The sequence below is a fragment of the Xiphophorus couchianus genome, chromosome 7 (genome assembly GCF_001444195.1).
Source record: "Xiphophorus couchianus chromosome 7, X_couchianus-1.0, whole genome shotgun sequence".
Lineage (NCBI taxonomy): Eukaryota > Metazoa > Chordata > Actinopteri > Cyprinodontiformes > Poeciliidae > Xiphophorus > Xiphophorus couchianus.
In genome coordinates this window covers 31,777,132-31,796,339 of record NC_040234.1, presented here as the reverse complement: position 1 = coordinate 31,796,339, position 19,208 = coordinate 31,777,132, and the positions used below count along the sequence as shown (strand labels likewise).

General features: G+C 36.4%; 2 protein-coding genes across 2 annotated transcripts; both read left to right on the top strand.

The window, feature by feature from the left end:
• Positions 1–3,797: 3,797 nt before the first annotated feature.
• LOC114148361 (putative methyltransferase DDB_G0268948) lies at positions 3,798–7,870 on the top strand. The gene is made up of 7 exons (XM_028023588.1): positions 3,798–3,882; positions 4,853–5,198; positions 5,266–5,426; positions 6,145–6,361; positions 7,187–7,287; positions 7,433–7,570; positions 7,696–7,870. The coding sequence occupies exons 2-7, from the start codon at positions 5,088–5,090 to the stop codon at positions 7,784–7,786; spliced, it is 819 nt and encodes a 272-aa protein (XP_027879389.1). The 5' UTR covers positions 3,798–3,882; positions 4,853–5,087; the 3' UTR covers positions 7,787–7,870.
• Positions 7,871–9,874: 2,004 nt separating this feature from the next.
• LOC114148360 (uncharacterized) lies at positions 9,875–14,168 on the top strand. The gene is made up of 6 exons (XM_028023586.1): positions 9,875–10,151; positions 10,271–10,431; positions 11,527–11,743; positions 13,035–13,138; positions 13,303–13,440; positions 13,651–14,168. Exons 1-6 carry the CDS (start codon positions 10,041–10,043, stop codon positions 13,745–13,747), a joined length of 828 nt encoding a protein of 275 aa, XP_027879387.1. The 5' UTR covers positions 9,875–10,040; the 3' UTR covers positions 13,748–14,168.
• The last annotated feature ends 5,040 nt before the right edge of the window (positions 14,169–19,208 follow it).

The following is a 19,208-nucleotide window of genomic DNA, read 5'->3' as shown; positions in this document are numbered from 1 at the left end:
TAACCTTAAATATGATGCTACATTGAAATTAAAATTAATTTAACTTTTAAATGGATGCTGGAGAGCCCCCTTAATATAATGACAGAGTGTCAAGAAAATTACTATTAAGGAAACATTCAAGGTAGAATCAAATCAAACACATACTCACAAATGTATCTATTCAAGGCTGTACTTGATCAAGGAGAAGACTATAAGGTACAATATGCAAGTATTGGAGCTTCCACTAACACAGAGCTGCTGTGACTATTTATACTTCAGCTCTGGAAAACCCCAAAACAATGCATCCTTGTCTGCTGCACCCAAGCCTCATCTCATGATGGGAAAAGACACATAAACTTTAATCTTCTCACATACCATGAAGTGTCATGTGTTAGCTTCCACTTCAACCATCTACATGCCCATTGCACTACACAATTCTATGTCTTGAAATATAGATCATCAGCAACAAATAAGTAAACAATAAATCAAATCAATAAATGCAAAATGATCCTTAGTATAACAAATCAAATGAGTAAATGAATATGTAGCAAAGAAGCATAAACTAAACATTAGATAAGTAAACAAAGATAATAATAGAATGAGTAAATACAGGTATATGATAATATAATAATAAAAACAATAGATTTTATTTAGGGGTTTCAGAGTAAAAAGAGGTGTATAAAAATGCACTTTTCACACTTTTCAAATTTTTTTTGTACACATCTGAACCACTTCCATCCAGTTCAAAATTCGGCACTACTTTCTAATGGTCTGTCACATCAAATTCAAATACAATATAGCAATACCTGGTTGTACCGTGACAAAGTATGAAAACGTTCAAGGGATATGAATAATTTTGGCACTGTTTATAGTGAATAATGTGAATTGACTACTGATTATTTAATGTCTCTCTGCTCTGTACTGTAGAAAACCTCTCTAGGTGATCAAACAAGTAAACAAAGACAGTGAGTCACAACGTTTGGGATTCAATGCCTCAGTGTACAAGGCTGATACACATTTTAAGCAGAGGAGAAATGTATATCTAAGTTAATTCCTTTGATATTTTAAAACTTAATGAGAACCCTTGGGATAGCATTATGCTCGCTGCCTCATTTGGAAATGGTCAATAGGTCATATTATTATCCCTCAGGTGCAATTAAGCACACTTTGCTTCCTCTAAGGCACATCATGCAGAACTTAAAAAATAGTTATCCTAGTAGCAAATGGTCAAACAAAACAACAATCTTGACAAAGAAATGGCCTAATCGTGTTTGCTTTTGCTTCTGTTTTTATGAGCTGTTGTGTTGCAATGACAGTAAAACACTTATTTGCTTTCTAAAGAGTAAGTAGGCCTGTCAAAATGATCTGTTAAATGGCCTACTCTTTTACAGCGCTTTATTTTGTCCAGAGGACTCCAAAGCGTTTCAGACTACATGAAGTCATTCACCCAATAATGCACATGGATTGTGGCAACCCTACCCTGTGGCTGGCTGACAGAATCAAGGCTGCTGCACAGTTGGTTCCCCTGCTCCATCCATCTCAGTCATTGTATCCATAGGCAAGACACTTCTTACCTGCTGGTGGTGATCAGGCGGCCAGTGTATGGCAACCTCACTTCTGTCAGACTGCCTCAGGGCAGCTCTGGCTACAATCAGTAGGTTGCCACCATCAGTTCATGAATGACTGAATGTAGTGGGAAGCATAGGACATTTAAAGAAAAAGAAGAGGTTCTTTGTCAGATCTTCCTGATTGTCAGCATACTCGACTAATTGCGGCACACTTCAAAGAAGTGGTTGGCGTTGATATCAGCGACTGCCAACTGAAGGAGGCCCGGGCCGTGTCGGGACACGTTAACATCACATACTGGTAGGCAGAGGTCAGTTGTATGATTTTTGAGTGATTTATAAACAAACAAATATATTTTAAAGTCTATTCTCTGAGGGAGTTAGTTAAGGATTTAGAATTGGGCGATCTCCACAATTTTCTGGTTTTAGGCTAAATGTGGGCAGCAGTGTTCAGGATCAGCTGCCGTTGTTTAACTTTTGAGGAAGACCCGTGAAGACACTTTCAATAATGAATCTGATTAAAAATAAACGCATGGATGAGTTTCTCAAGAAAATGGAAAATTTGTCCTTTATGTCTTTATGTGTCTCTGGAAGTTAAGGTCTGAGTCCATCATTACACGCAGATTTTTTTTTCTGAGTAATTGAGTGAGGAAAGAATACAATCAGTCAAGAACAGTTTGAGTACTCTGTTAGAATACTCAATAGGCATTTAACCTCTTTTTCAATTTGAGCTGACATTTAATTTAATAGTTTTCATAATATAGCGTTACACAATTCTTTGTTTTTTCTTTCTAGCCTTCTTTCCCTTAAATGCAGACTGACTGGTAATCTGTTGATGTCAAATTTATGTGCTTGTCTCTCTGCGGTACATTTTCAGTAAGGGGACAGCTGAAGAGCTTCCTTTTGAGGATGGCACTGTAGACTTTTTGACAGCAGCTTCAGCAGCACATTGGTTCTGGTTTCTGCATATGGCTGATCAGGTCCTGAAGCCGAGGGGCTGTGTGGCTCTGCTGAGCTTCACGGATGGTAACATCAGATTAAACTATAAGGTCTGTGGAGAGAAGCTAAGCCTTATCTACAAGGAGGTACAGTAGGTATAGACTTAAAGGTGACCATTATGCTTCCTTGAACAGGTTAGGTCTCTGAGCTATACCAAGCATGTTCATTAAATTTTTTGCACAAAATCATTCTTAGATTATGACATTTCAGTATGGTCAGTTCTGCCTATATTGAGCTACTTTCAGAATGAGCCTCATTTATGGCTTCATCACTTTAAATCCAAATAAGCTGCTGCTTTCCACACACTCCCAACTCAGAGTTTACACTCCGACATCTGCAAACAGATGTGAAGTTATACATTCATACATCTTTGAAAAGCAGAAGTAGAGCTTCAGTGGCAGTCATCAAGAATGCAGTAAGTGGTTTCTGAATGGTAAGTCAACAACAAAACGCTTGTCTTTTCCAGGTGAAATAGGGAGATTTTGGAAATGGCTCTTCTGAGTTTTATTACTTGAAGGAGAGCAGTACATCAGATCCTCCTGCACTCTTAAGCATTGCTCTGAATAATTCAAGCTTCACACAGTTTTCTAAGCACATCCACAATCACGCAATCCTTAACACACGTCAGGATTTAGACCTCGGGGATATAGAAAAATCTTTTTTTTTTTAAATCAGCGATTGAGTTAAATCTAAAAATTAAATAAAACATCGTTGATTGTATAACATGTTACAGATTGATTGTTTAGATTTGTCCTAAAAATATCACAGGAAAAAAATTGCATTTGTCTTTTAATATGATTTTGTGTATTTGCTTTCATTTTGATTTATCAACACAAGTGTTGTTTTTTTTCTTATTTATCAATTAATAATGCATTTGCATGTGTGCTTTAAAAATAACTGGGGTACAATATCACTGACCAGATAAATAACTTAGTTTGCAAATAATTTAGTAGTCGGCACAACAGAGCCAACATTCATGGAATGTATCAACTTTTGTCTAGTTAAAATATAAGTTGAAATGAGTATATTTAAATAGTGGGATCATTCATTTTATGAACAAAATACAAGATATTCAGAGGAGTTGTTGAACATCTGATTTTCCAAAAGTTGGTTGAGTCTAGGCAGCGTAGGTGTGATTTTTTTTTCTTTTTACAGAAAAAGTGCTTATATCACAGAGTTTAAAATGCATTTAGTTAAAATGCAGAATGCCACTGTATTTGCTATTTTATTTCGTGAATTTGATCTTTTTGAGCTGCTTTATTTTGAAGGTCCTGTTTTGTATACACTTGTGTCCACGTTACTTCCTTTTCCTCACATGGGTCGCAGCCAAGCATAGAGGGTAAGTTGTTGCTGGAGCTTTTTTCCGTTCTGCCTTTGTAAATCTCACCATTTATGCTGTAAACAAGACGGATGTCGTTTAAAGGTGATACTTTGACATTTGTACGGAAGCGTCGACCTGCAGCCCAGCGTAATAAATAAATAAATCCTTGTGTGTGTTCTGGCTTATTTGAGAGAACATGTTTCAGATTGTTTGTCCTTTTCGTCTCTGTGTCGGACTGCGACTCATTCAGTGGCCGTTTCAGACAACAAGGACTAAGGGTATAAACATAGAAAGGATGGTTGAAGACATATTTTGACTGTAATTTGTTCTCTGGAGCAGAAGGGGCCAGTAATGCACCATTAAGTTGATTGCTAACTACTGTTAAACAAGAAGAGGTTCTTCAAGGCAGGTCTGTGTTTTATCTGTCTTCTGCAAGTGTTATTCCTTTTTTCTCATAGTATTAATTTTTTGTCTTGTGAATTCTCAAATGATCATTTCCTGTTGGGACATTCGTGAATTACTGGAACTACACATTGATTGTGTCAGACAGATCTGTGTTCAACTGTCTTTGTTGTTATTCAATAATTTAACAAAGTATAATATTGGCTGTTTTACGTGTAAAGTGTATTGTTACTAAACAACAAATGGATTGTATTATTAACAAAAACCGTTTGGCACATTTATCCTTACAGACAAGAAAATAAACTTGATTCTATTTTACTTGCATTATTTCATTAGTTTGTGTAATTTTTCACATAATGTAGTTAGTTTATCGGATGTAATGTGTAGAAATATGCAATAAAAGGAAAGTGTTAAGCAGGAGGCCCAGTGTACAGTTAACAGCTCTGCAGCTGAGCTAACAGGACCTTCTACATAGGCAGCTTTCAGTAAGAAGCTTAATCAGGCCACTTTTATTTGCTTGGTTTATAATCTTAATCTGATCATCTTTAAATTCTCACTGCTTTCATCTGTTTTATTTGAATTGTAGGATGTCTGGGAGGTTTTATTCCTGCAAGACCGAAGACCTCACACGTGCCTAACTGGAGATCTGAAAATAAATATGTTACACAGTAACAAGATTAGCAGAGAGGGGAAGCGAAGAGAAACAAGGGATTGAAAGAGACAAAAGACGAACTTTGCTCCCAAGGACAGAAACTGCTCTGCAGGAGAGAACAAGCTAGTTACAACAGGCAAGAGATAAGAAAAGCAACTGAAACTTCTCAATGGCTTACCGACTTTTTGAAGGGAAGGAACATGCTTCCATCTACCAACAGTATCGGTTTACTCCTCCATCTGGGCTCAAGGATGTTATCATTCAGTACTTGGACAAAAAGGTATGCCCTGTCTGAAAGAATTTTTTCTCTCTTTAATAAAGAACTTATCACCCGTTTTCATCCCCAGAAGGGACAGCCGCATGTGCTTGCTGTAGATCTGGGATGTGGAACTGGTCAGCATACTCGACTAATTGCGCCGCATTTCAAAGAAGTGGTTGGCATTGATATCAGCGACTTCCAACTGAAGGAGGCCCGGGCCGTGCCGGGATACGCTAACATCACATACCGGTACGCAGAGGTGTAAATGTGTAAATGTTCACCAGCAAAATATTAAATTCTTTGTGTATGCGAAACGTTTTGAAGAAAATGTGGTTTATAAACTAAAGTCCTCCCTTTATAAGGCGACAACTACAAAGCAATTTGTCACAAAAACGCGATTAACAAAGTGATATCACAGCATCCATTACATGATGGGACTCAAACTTCATTACAAGTTGACTTGTCACTGTTACAAATTTTGTTAAGTTACTAATTGTCTCAGAAATTATTGTGATAAATAATGTTGTTTTGAGACGCCTTTCAAGTAATGTATTAAAAAAGGCATAATAATATATATTTGCCCCCTCAAAGACCAATAAACTATAATTTTGTGCAGAACACACCACACACACTCTTGAAACTGGAAGACATTTTAAATATCCAAAATAAAACACAACTACCAAAAACAATAAATACACAATGGATTATAAAGTGTCTGAAAACAAATTTGCCCTTCAGAATGGGAATTATCAAGCTTCTTTTAATTTGATTGATTCATAGCTTATTGTGACAGGTTTATTCTTAATTTCTTGAGTAACAGCTAGGAAGCAGAATGTTTAGGTTGGAGGAATTGAGTGAGCTAACTGGATGACCTGACATATTTTCACTTTTTTCTCTCCTTAAAGCCAGACTGACTGGTAATGTGATGGTCACTTGCTGTACTTGTCTCTCTGTGGTATGTTTTCAGTAAGGGGACAGCAGAAGAGCTTCCTTTTGAGGATGGCACTGTAGACTTGTTGACAGCAGCTTCGGCAGCACATTGGTTCGACCCGACCAGGTTTCTGCTTGAGGCTGATCGGGTCCTGAAGCCCAGGGGCTGCATGGCTCTGCTGGGCTTCACGGACTGTAACATCAGATTAAACTATAAGGACTGTGGAGAGAAGCTAAACCATATCTACCAGGAGGTAGGTGTTGGTTTAAAGACATGATTTTTATGGTTGAAGTTAAATTTTAATTCTCATCAGAAGGATCTGCCTTGTTTTTGGAGACAATCAAAGTACAGTGAGTGAATTAATTATTAACTTCTGGCTTGAACCTGCAGCAAATGTTTACATGTATTTTATAAAACAGAATATTTTCTAGTCATGGCGAATAAAATGCTTACATTAACAACTTCCTCTTATTTGCAGATTTTTTTTCTGACTAAAAGCAGCCACTGAATTTTCCATTTGACAAATTTTTACTACATTTCCAGGATGAAAAAAACAAAACAATTGCAATGTCGTTTTCCTTGCTGTAAATGTCTTCCATCTAAAGACTTAGACTTCCAACCTTAGTTAGTCTTATGATGATAGAGCCTTTCTGTTTAAAACTGGCATCAGATTTAGCTGCTGACCTCTCGTCTTTTGCAAACGGTGAGAACATGTCTTCTTTAGATTAGTTAGATTAGACCCTGTTAGCAATCAAAGTCCACACATTTTTTGCCTTACAGATTGGGTGTCTTTTGGTCATGAAAACTTCAGTTAACTAGTCATCCTCCAAATAAGTAAAAGTCAGGTTCCAGATCAGGAAGTAGAGTTGTAGTTTAACACCTATCTGTAGCTTCATTACTCCATTGAGTCAGTGTCCTGGCCAAATCTTCAATTAGATTACAAAGCAACTTAGGAGGAATGTGTCATGAGTGGCAACCTTTCCACCAGATTGTTATGATTAACTGTGTCAAATGCATAATTGATATTGAGAAATAATAAGACAGAGCTTCTAGACCCTTAACTGTTGATATTATGCAGGTGAAGGAGTTGCTGCGGCCTTACACTAGCAACCCAGTCGCTGCATCAGAGAGTAAACTGGAAGACTTGTACTCTGCCATACCCTTTCCAGACAAGGAAAGGTAATCTTTTGTAGTTGATCTGATGTTATAAAAATGGTTATTATACAAATTAAAGCTAAGCTGCATGCTTTCAGAATTGTAGTTAACATGACTGCTTATTTAAGTGCACGTTTTCAGTGTTCTTCCTCTTATGTTGATCCAACAGGATTGAGAGTTTTAAGTGCAAATCCATGATCTCTGTCAGAACATTGGTGGGTTTTATTAGCACTTGGTCCATGTACAATTCTTACAAGAGAAAAGACCCACAAGGGGCTGAAGACATGCTGGCCAACATTCAGAAGCGGTAATTCTCTGTTCTTAAACAGACAAGCACATTCTGATGTCTATATTTTGCATTTAGGTGTTTAGTTACACAGTTTTGGGAAATAATATATATGTACATCTAATCTATGAGCGTTTTCATTGCAGGTTCCTGGATGAAATGGGCGTCACTTCTGTTGACACTGAAATAGAACGGGAGTGGGAATATTTCTGCGTCCTGGCTTCAAAGCCGCAATAACCAACACCACGACATTATGTGCTACTAACCACTGGAAGACTTTTTTCATGATGCTTCAATTTGTAATTCATAAAAAGCTAACAAGAACCCGAGAGTGAACTGTTGTACTTATTTGGCTTTGTACCCATGCAGAATTTCCGAGTATTTTTAACATTTGCCTTGATTGAAGGTTTACACTACATTTGAGGAGTTTCTGTTATTATGATTTGAAAAGAGAAAATAGAATTGCTTGATAATTAATTGTTAGCTAATCATTAGTTATGAGTGACACAAACGTGTTGTAATGGGCATAAATATGAAATTCTTTCAAAGTTATGAGTACAACTCAAGTTGATTCTATTTAGGTGAGGCAGATAAAAACACAAAGAGAGAAACACTTTACACAACTGGGCAAAGAATCTCTTGATATTTAAAACAGTTTTTAGGAGAAATGCACAAATCAGAATGTTTGGATAGGATGTTCATTTGTTCTGCTATCCCTTTTATGCTGTTGTTTTGCATTTATAACAATTTTTTGACTAGCAGTTTAGAGGTTGCTTTTTGGTCTGTCTACAACTTCTGAGGAACCTTAAAGTAGTGACTTATCAAGATATTTTCTAATTTGTCCTCCAATCAGAACATCCTATGCTATTTTTTTTCTTCACTGGATCTGTTTGTGTGTTTTAGTCAGAGTACTGTACTCTTCCGTACATCGGCAGATCTGGAGTGTCAGCATTCTACTCATTCTCCAAACTCGCTTTTCACTGCAGGGATCTTTTATATGAAACATGTTTTGTTAGCGTAGCATTTTCCAAACATTTCTGAGTGGTGCTTTCTGGATTTTACTGTGATCTCCACACCCTGTCGTTTCTTTTGACCTTTTCAAAAGAATCTCAGATTCTGTTTGCGAAAAACAGAATCTGAGATTCTTGTGTGCTTGCATTCTAAAACGTGTGTAAAATCTCTCCTTATACCCTAAACTTCTGCAACACACTTGAATGTTTACCAGAGGGAAAGCAAAATATCCCAGGGACTATGTAACTTTTTTGAGCTTTATATGATGTATATTATTATTCCCTCATAAAAACAAACATGGAATGTTGCTTTGTTACTTTCACGCATGTTTGAGGAATCTTTGAATCTCCCATGGCAACCATTCAGGAAAGAGCAGGAGCTTCTTAAAGAAACGGAGGCCAATTTCAAGGCATCAGTTGCAAAGTCAAATTTCTTTTACATTATATTTGATATATACAGCATTTTCTATAACTGAAGGTAATATAGTTGCTTGATTGTGCTACTAAATGGCACTATGTGCCTAAAAAATTTCATAAAACCACCCCTTTAAAAAGTGTTCAAAACAACTTAAAAAAAACTTGTCTTCATTTTTATTTTATCTAGTGACTTTCATCTGCACTTTTGTTGCAGCCTTCCCCTAAACTGTAAACGTGTCTTTTTTCCCACCCATTAATCCTTGCTCTTGTGACCAATACAAACTTTAGGTGGATCAAAATATTTTGTATTTATTGGAATAATGATTAAAAGCAGTCAAACACTACATTGGTTTAGAATAAGTTGTAATCTCAGCACTTTTGTAGCTTTCTAGAGGTTTATCCATAAATATGTATGTTGTATCGAAGTGATATAATTGTTCAAACTTGAAAAAGTAAATTGTAATATCATGATTATATTTTGTACAAAAATGAAAAGTATTGTTAAAGCAATAAAGCTTTCACATTATAATGTATTTTCTCTCTGTTTTTCTTTTGCCTGCATGGCTCTTTGTACGTCAGGTTCTCATTTTGGCAGTGAAAATACGTTTTATGAACATTTTTATGTGTATTTGTTACATTTTATTTTTATTACTCTCTTATGAAGCCATATTTGAGTGATAAAAAAATACAGTGGCCATTAATTTTCCACCTTTGGACCTAAAGTCTTACAGGGTTCTGACTTTTCTAACAGAAATCCTCCTCCATGCTACCTGAATAAACATTTCCTAGTGAGCCTCTGAGTTTGACCTGGTTTTCTATTCATGAGATAATCACACACTAACGGCCCTTGTTATGTTGCGCAGCACGCTTGCTTGGAGGCGGCTTCTCCCAGTTGCCCAGCCCCCACGCTGCTTGTTCTGTCAGTCAGCAGAGAGGAAGTTAAACCTTGTGGAAGTTCGCTTTTCCTGTCAAGTGAAGAAATATTCCAGTTTGTTTTTGTCTTCTTGGCAAAGTTGAGTTCAATGAGCGGAAAATAACCATTTTCAAATGGTTATTTGACAGCTATGACGTACAGACTTTTTGAAGGTAAGGAGCATGCTGCGTCCTACTGGAAGTACAGAATCTCACCTTCAGATCATCTAATCCAACAAGTTCTGGACTTCTTAGAGAAGCATGTGAGCACAAGCCGCCAACCAAAGTCTGTGTTTTTGATTTATAAATACTAACACTGTAGGCCGTTTATTTTACTTCCAAAAGGCAATTTCACAGCATTGTAACTTAAATATTTTCTCAGCGGGGTCGTCCCTTTGGGCTGGCTGTGGACGTGGGTTGTGGTTCTGGGCAGGGCACGCGGATCCTGTCCAAACACTTTGCTTCGGTTGTGGGAACAGACGTGAGTCCTGCTCAGTTGGAAGTGGCTTTGCAGCAAGCCAAAGAGCCAAACATCACATATAGGTAAGTCCAAGCCAAAAAAGTTGTCTACACTGGTTCATCCACTCTGTGGCTTTTTATTTTTCTTGTATTGTGATGAAAGCACAGTGACTAAAATCTTTCCCCAGTCAACTACAGCTCACAGCTTTAATGTGTTTTCTTTTTAGTTTTTATGTGACTTATTCATAGAAAGTAGTGGGTAATAGTGAAGTAGAAGGAAAGGGTAGTCCTCTACAAATTAAAATCTTAAATACTTAAAGGGGACCTAGTATGCTAAATTCACTTTTTGTGTGTTTTTGTACTTGCATTTGGATCTCTACCGCTTCTAGAAACAATTCAAGTGCTTAAAAAAATCATCCAGTCATTTTCTGGCAATAAATTAATGTTTTTTGGTGGCTGGAAAACGAGCTGTCTTTTATGACGTAAAAAATGGCGGCCATCGCCCCTCATCTAGCAACCCAAACGAAACCCTGCACACAAATAACCATGTTTGCTCAGTTTACCATTGCATTCAGTGCACAATGGCTGCTGGAAAAGACAAGTGTTTTGTTGTTGTTGATGCAGTCTTGTTGGTTGTGCAGGAAATTCTACTAATGCTTTTCAAAGATGTACAGTTGTATAATTGTGCATCTGTTTGCATCATTGTATAAAATGCAAAGACAAACATTGTTGGCAGGGGTGTGATCCGCAACAACTTATTTGCATAAAAGTGACAGAGCACTAAAACAGCTCATTCTGAAAGGAGCTTACAGTAGACAGAACTGAGAAGGTGAAAATGCATTACTTGAGAATGATTTTATGCAAAAATGTAATGAACATAGATCTCATTGATCTATCCTAATCAGTTTAAAAGAAAGCATGATAGGTCACCGTAAAAAAACAAACAAAAAAAAAAATCACACTTTCTTTGTTAGCCCCACTAAGGTGAAATTTGCAGATTCAAGCAGGAGAAATAGTCCATATGGTCCTTACTGCATGCTGACTTTTATAAACCAAAGGATAGGCTGTTTGTGTCTAATATTTGTACTGTCTGAGTGGCTGCATCCACCTCTTGAATGTTTAAAAGGAAAAGTCATGCCGGCTGAAAGTTTCATATTTTTCCCCCTGATTTATCTTTAGACAATGTGTGGCTGAGGAGCTGCCCTTCGCTGACAGCTCAGCGGACCTGGTGACGGCCATGTCTGCCTTCCACTGGTTTGACAGGCCTCGGTTCCTGCAGGAAGCCCACCGGGTCCTGAAACCACAAGGCTGCTTGGCTCTGCTCAACTACACAATTAACATGGAGCTCAGCTACCCCGGCTGCTGCAAAGATACACTAAACCAAGTCTGTGAAGAGGTAAAGACTGAAAACTTAACCAAAAGCACAACACAAACGCGTTTATTAAATCTGTAAAAAGACACAATATTAAATAACTGCAGCAGTGGAAATGTCTTTTTCTTTGCCTTAATGTTTTGATTTTTACATGGCTCCGATAGGAAAGGAGTTCTGTGGGTGCCAGTTAAAGCACTGCTATGATTTTTCATAGTTAAGCCTGATTTTCACTTCAGTATAGCCTCAACTCAAACTTCTGACTTCTGATATAGTTTTGTCTTTACGATCTTTAGGAACTAATAGCATCAAAAATATTTTTTCAACCTGCCTGCATGATTGATAACTACTTTTTATTTTTATTTTTAATATTTTTTGCTTTTTTTGGTAAAGTGCCTTGAGGCAACATTTGTTGTGATTTGGCACTATAATCTTGATTATAGTGAGATAGAGGTGACTTCTATTGAGCTAAATTGGGGCCATATAGTTTGTTGATAAATTTACTAAACCGCTGTGTGAGAGCATTTGCTATATAACAAATATAAAATTATTTGAGTTCACATTTTATGCCGTCTCCTGTTTCTTGTATTTAATATTGGCACAGTTAGCTTAATTAAACCAGCAATTTATGTGCATGTTCTGGAGAATATAGATTCCTAATTACTAGAAATATCTCAAATGCTTTAAATAGAACAACATCGCTGTGCTCTATTCAGCCTTCCCTTTATTTACTAAAAGTCTTTCTCTTTTGCTGTCGGAGTGCTGAATGTTGTTTGATAAAAAATAACTTAAAATTGTGAGTTTTGGTTAAAATCTTAACTTAAAGGCTAGTTAAAATAGACATTAAATACTCTGCCACTCTACTGTTGAATCAATCATCAAGGATGGCGTCAGATATAAAAAATGTCAGGGTATGTGACAGATAATAATAGTTGTGTTTAAAGAAGTAAGAATGACTCAAGAAGAAGTAAATGTTTATTCAATTGTTCATCTTTTGTGTTAAGGCCTTGTTCAACAAGTTAAAATTTATTCAAGAAATCTAAATAAAAAATATTTCATGATATATCAATAGTGTACAGCTTGAATTTCTCAGACCTAAATGTAAAATGCTGAAAAAGTGTGATGTTACCATCCAGTGGACGTTTGAGGTTAAAACACCTTGTTGCTCTTTTTCTCACAGTAGGTTTTGCACTGAAACTGTGCTGTAGTGTAGTGAATAAAAATGTGCTATTGACAAGTCGAAGTTAGAAAATGTCACTCATAACAAATACATAACATATTCCCGATTTTAATATCAATTTTTTTTGTTGTTGGTCAGTTTTACGCAGCTCTGGAACCTTACAGAAGTCCCCACCTTGGTCAAAGCTCTATTGCTCTGTACCAGGAGGCCTACGGATCTATTCCCTATCCCAACAAGGAGTGGTGAGTGATGGATTCCTTTTCTTTGGCTAGTAATCTGACTTCAGTGAAATCAAAAGTTTTTCCCCTTTGGCTGTGATGTAGCAAAGCACAGGAAAAAAGAGCCCTGTTATTTCTGTGTTTGATATGCATACAATGCACAGCGCATATACAGTGCTGTTTTCCAGGCAGGAGTGTTTTTGGGACAGAAATATTATGCCGCTGTCCAGCTACATGGGATTGGTGGAGTCTTTTTCCAGTTATCAAGCTCTGCTGAGAGAAGATCCACAGGGAGCTAACAGGCTCTCCCAGGATACAACTGAGAGGTGAACATCATGTTTTATGATGCAAATCTGTCATTTTCTGCACATAAAGTTATGTCCCAGCGTTTTAAACCACCACTGATGTGTTTATACTTTGCTCTAAATAAGGTAAATGCTCATATATTTTATTATACAATAGTAGTGGCATTATACACCCTTATGTTTATATGCTATCCTCTGAAACAGTCTTGTCTCCTTTCCTGTCTGCTCCAGGCTGATGTCTGTAATGAAAGTGACTTCTCCAGAGACAGAAGTCACAGTGGCTGTCAAGTATTTCTACCTTCTGGCCTGTAAACCTCAAGAAACCTGACTTCTGGCAGCTCTGCCCTTTTTAACGAAGTCAGGAAAGGTTACATCTGCTTTTACTGGTGCTGATCATTTCATAAAGTATTCTCTTTGGACAGAAAGAATCTCACTATATATCTCAAGTAACTCTTTGACATTTGGTGAAATGCTTATATCTGTTTTCTACTGAAATTTAAATGAAGTGATAGCATTCGCATATCTTTAAATAACACAGTAGCAAACATTGTGTCGTTTTAAAAAGGATTTTTTTCTGTTTCACATAATGTCAGTAGAGGGCGACATTTCATCAAATGTCCTTTTGATTAACTGTGTACGTCAATCATTTTTTATGTCGCTGTCTTCACCTTTCTTTCTGAAAGTAAAAATCTGATATTTGTGTAGTTTTTTTAATGAAATGTATCTGAGATTATAATTTTTTAATGTAACTCACAGTCTCATCTGTATTTATTTCCTGTTTGTAGGACTTGTAATTTAAAATGTGAGACTGAAATGTGATTAAAACTCAATGAATTAAAATTTATTTGGCTAGCAGCATGAGTCTGCACATTAATGCAGACTTTCACTGAGTCAACTGGGCAAACCAGGGGTGTCCCAAAGTTTTATCCCACAGGCCAAAACATTTAAAGTTAATATCATACGTAGCTCTATCAGACTGACTTTTTTGAAAGGAGACTATACTAAATGGTAGAACTAGGACAAGAGTACTTTCTATGCAAGGGAAAGAAAAAACAGCAAATAAAACACAATATTAATGTCAGCAAATAAGGCAAAATGCTGAATGTCAGTATATAGTTTTCTGCTGATGGTAACCCAAAAGAACCATTATAGACTGGGAAGTATTGGGGCTTTTCTTTTGTGTCAGTGCAAAATGTATGAGCCATTCAGATCACTTCCAAAGATCAAGCTTTTATCTGCGAGATTACAGCTTGGATCAATAGCTGTCCATCCTATGAGATTGGATCGGCTGACAAAACATGGCTCACGCCAGGCATCAGGTGATTTATTCCTATTGATCTGTTTTTTTGAAATATGTCCCTCCACAAAATAATACCCTGTCACTACAGTACTCTGACACGTCTCGGTGGTCCTTCCGTCTTTATGGACTGCCGGTCACGGATGTAGGTTTGAAGTTGGTGAATTATGACAGAGGCAGTGTTTTATGATTTAAAAAGCTGATGTTGAAAGTGACAAAGGAATCAGGTACAAACCAAAAGTCAATGTGAGAACATTAGACAGGAAAATCTTTGTTTGAATAAACAAATAAGAGCTAATCCTCATTTGTATTTGACACAAGACTTCTTCAGCCGTATTCAAATCAGTATAGGGCACATAATGAAACAATGGAGCAAACATCCTCTGCTGATGTTTTAGGTAAGGGCAGAAATTGTGTGAATTGTAATGGTGAAAGAAAAGAATTCTTTTGCTTTACTGAATCGATTGTAACCTTCTTACAGCAGGGTGAGTTGGATAGACTTCAAACTGAACAGGCTTCAGTCAAAAAGCTAAGATTCCATCTCCAGAGTGCAACATTTTAGCCAAAATGAAAGGTTTTATGATTGTTTTCACATATTCAATGTTATTGAATATTCCAAACATTTTGTGGAGACTAACTGTGCAGCAGATGTCAAACAAAAGATGGCACATCACAGGATTTGTTTCGGTCTGACTAATGCATTAGTCATGTACTTGCAGACAAATTTTATTTTTAAACTAAGCAGACACTTGGCTCATATTTGGGTCACTTGGTCTGGCAGGGAGAGCAGAGCCTTAGGTGCAACACTTTGCTTCTATATGATTAAGACCGGAGCCACTGGGCTTCTGTCACTGCGGCTGCAGCCTCAGTCTGATCTGAACTGACACAGACAATGGCTTTTGAAAAAACGGGTACTGCCACAAAGACTTTAATAGAGAATAAATTACATTACAGAAATTAGTAAAGGACTACAGCGCTGAAACTGAGTGGGTAAACATAATGTTCAGCTGAAGGTTTTGCAGTGAATTGTTCATGAGTATAAATTAATAAAAGTCTTAAATGATATAAAAGAAAAACAGCTGCTCAGTGAAGTCACTGAATCAACATTTGTGGGAGGTTTGCTCTGCACATTTTGACAAATCTACCTAGACAATGTTTCAGAGATGCCAGAGGGCCTTAATCAAACATTTAACTAAGGTAAATGTAGAAAGTATAATCACTATATGCCTTCTGCACTGAGTATTTATAGCTTTGAAGAACAGTCTGTTGCTAGGGTAAGTTAGAGGCTACTTATGAAGAGGTTCAGCCTCTCTGAGTCAAATCTATGACTTTGATCATTTTGAATGTCTTTATTCTCTTGAAAAAGTAATTTCTTCTTCCAAACTTACCCTGCAACTTCTTAGACCTTGTTATCTCTGTGACTTCCAGGTTGAAAATATTGTTGAGAAGAAGACAAGAGAACCCAACAAAAACATTTGGCAACGTTTATCATTTGAAGACCCAACAGGAACCGTGTCATTGCTGTTTTTAGAAAAATCAAACATAATCTATTCTAAACTCATGACTGGGGGTGTTTTCAGTGATAAAAAGTGATGGACACTCAGATGGATAAGCCCCCAAAAGTAGACTTTGGCTATTGGTGCAGTTTGGAAAAGAGGCATTTTTCATTCTTTAGTTTCCTCATTTTTTCAGTATCTGTTGAATGCAACCTAGTTAGGGTTATGGCCATAAATCACTTTGTTAGGTTTGGCGAAGCATAGTGTGAAAATATAACACCTCGATTGAATTACTTTAGCTGCAGCACGTTGAACTGACATAATTTTACCTTTGATCTGCCAATAAGCTAAATTAAAAGTTTTTATTATTGCAGAAGTATTAAAACCATACAGGAACATTATCTCCATCTAATCAAAAAGAAGAACAAGACATAAAAAAACAATAGAAACAGGTTGTGGAACAGAAGGATCCTACAAAGGAACAATTGAACTGACAATTGAACTGAGAGGTATGTTATGTGATTAATGAACAAGAAACAGCTGAATTGTCATTAACAGGCTAAAATTGTTGATGAAGAAAAGGAACTGATGACAAACTGAGAAAATGTAATGCAATGGAAGAAGGACTTAACATACCAAACAAAGAAACTCAGAATCTGGAATGGCAGGAAGTAAAAGGAACACAGTGCACAACAGGAAGAACAATACAAAAAAAAAAAAAAAAAAACTAGATCTACATCTCAAATTAGAAGTCAGACCTACACCAAAAAAGCTAAAAGTACACAAAATACAAAATTGACATTTAAGGGATTTTACAATGAGACTTTACTTTCACTAAATCTACAGTCTCGCAAAGTTATTTAAAGTGATGAAGGGAAACGTCCTGGAGTACACAGCTGATTCAAATATTTGGACCCTGTCTTCAGCCTTTTTTAAAAGTTTAGTTTATTATGTATTTACTACAGAAATTACTTTAAAAATACAAACATAAAACACATGATGTTTTTCCAGTTAGATTAGAAAAACATCACAATTCAGCTCAAAAATGTCCAGCTTTAAATGTTAACTGTGACAACTCAAAACATGTGGGCACTTTATTAAAAAAAACCCAACTGTTGAATCTGAGATTTGTAGAAAAACCAAGGATGAAAGTCCAAGGACACATTTAATGCCTTTAAGACGGACCCCTTAAGAAGGAAAGAAATCCTAATATATTCATTTTTGACATTCAGGCAATAGTTTTTCTGACTCCAGGAGAAACATTTTACTATCACTGTCGTTCCTCTGTTGCAAACATCAAAGCTGAACGAAGCTAATTAGACATTTACATTTTTAAAGAGGTTTCAGAAAAGATAAACTCTAGACTCATATTTCTAATGAGGCATGTCAAGTCTGTTAATTCCCCTCTTGTTCAGGGTAGAGAAGGGTATCAAACTGTATTGTAAACCCTCCCTGTTTACTTGGCCCACTATCTGTAGAGACCAGAGGTGAGAGGAAAGTTTAAATATTTGATCATTTTTGACATGTGTGTCTAATTCTGAAATATAGTCAGACGGAGTTTGATTCAATTCTGCTGTATGACCCTAAATAAATTTGACCACTCCTTGCCTTTCATATTTGCACTAATGTTATATCAGCTCCATTAAATTAAAGAAAACACAGCAAGATCACTTGCTGTGTATAAACAGCCAATAAACAGCCTGTAAACTATAAAAGCAGATGTATTTAAAATGCACAATATTCTCCTTTTAAAAGATTAATGGGAGTTATCCATTCTTTTAACTCTTGTTAAAACACAAACCAACCAGTTTGTTTGAAATTATATTCTGAGTTACATTGACAAGTTGAGGTCATGCCCAAAAAGACTCAGTCTTTGTAGAAAATGTTGTGTTTAATATTAAATAATAAATATTACATAAAAATAATATTAATAAAAGTAATAATTAATACTAAAATATAGCCCATTTTTGCAAATTGCTGCAGTGTGTTGGCTGATGTTGAAGAAATTGTCCAAGATTCTTCCTAATGTTAACAGAGCTCTCTGCAATTACTGGCAGCCTTAATAAAAATGTGTAAAGCACCTTACATTTTATTAATCTTTTACTGCTGTAGCATAATGTCACACTGAAAAAAACTCCAACCTTTAATTTAAATAGATTTTTTGTTGATGTTAACAGCAGGGTTTCCAATAATTGTGAAGGGTTTTTCAGGAAGCACATCATAGGAGAATCTTGATCTTCTTTATTCTTACTTTACTGATTAAATCAAGTAGAGCAACATGAGAAACATTGTCTTCACCTTACCAAAGTAAAATTTGACTGAGCACTGTTTCAGCCGAGGTAATAGTGATGATAACAGGTCTGTGTCCCTGGAACATTTTGGCAATAAATCCTTGTTAAATAACCAATACTCCAAATCAGCACAAAGCAACAAACTAAGTCCACCCTTTAACTATCACAACTGAAATGCTCTCACCTCGACATTGTCTTCACTCTATTGATTTGGACTTCGATTTCACCCTCAGCATCCCCAGGTGAGAGGCAGACTAGCATTTCATTTGTAATATACACTCTCTGTACTCGTTTCCCCTCACCTTTATTACTCTATGTGGCAAAAGACCCACTTGTCTCAAAAGTGACAGAAATATGTGTGATGAACAAAGTGGACACTTTACTTATGTTTTTGCTACAGTAAACAGTTCAAATCTAAAATGTGTGCATTATATCACGTTAAGTTTGTTATGGGGCAAATACAGGCAGGAGTAAGGCAGTCTCAAAATAAAAGGGCCACTGTTTAATGAATAAATACAGAAGCGAACAGGGAGGGAACAGGTTAGGTGGTTTTCCTTTTGCAATGTGTTTCTCTAGCTCTTAGTGTCATATTTTAGCTGAATACAAATCATGCTGCACAATATATTTACTCTACATACATAACATCTCTGTGACAAAGATTTTACATATTCAGCATACTTTACCATTTTCAAATGTATATACGTA

Coding starts and splice junctions, on each gene's coding strand:
- LOC114148361 (XM_028023588.1), top strand. CDS start 5,088: ATGGCTTACCGACTTTTTGAAGGGAAGGAACATGCTTCCATCTACCAA. Junction 5,427..6,144: donor TACGCTAACATCACATACCG/GTACGCAGAGGT, acceptor GTATGTTTTCAG/TAAGGGGACAGCAGAAGAGC. Junction 7,571..7,695: donor CTGGCCAACATTCAGAAGCG/GTAATTCTCTGT, acceptor TTTTCATTGCAG/GTTCCTGGATGAAATGGGCG.
- LOC114148360 (XM_028023586.1), top strand. CDS start 10,041: ATGACGTACAGACTTTTTGAAGGTAAGGAGCATGCTGCGTCCTACTGG. Junction 13,139..13,302: donor CCCTATCCCAACAAGGAGTG/GTGAGTGATGGA, acceptor GCTGTTTTCCAG/GCAGGAGTGTTTTTGGGACA. Junction 13,441..13,650: donor TCCCAGGATACAACTGAGAG/GTGAACATCATG, acceptor TGTCTGCTCCAG/GCTGATGTCTGTAATGAAAG.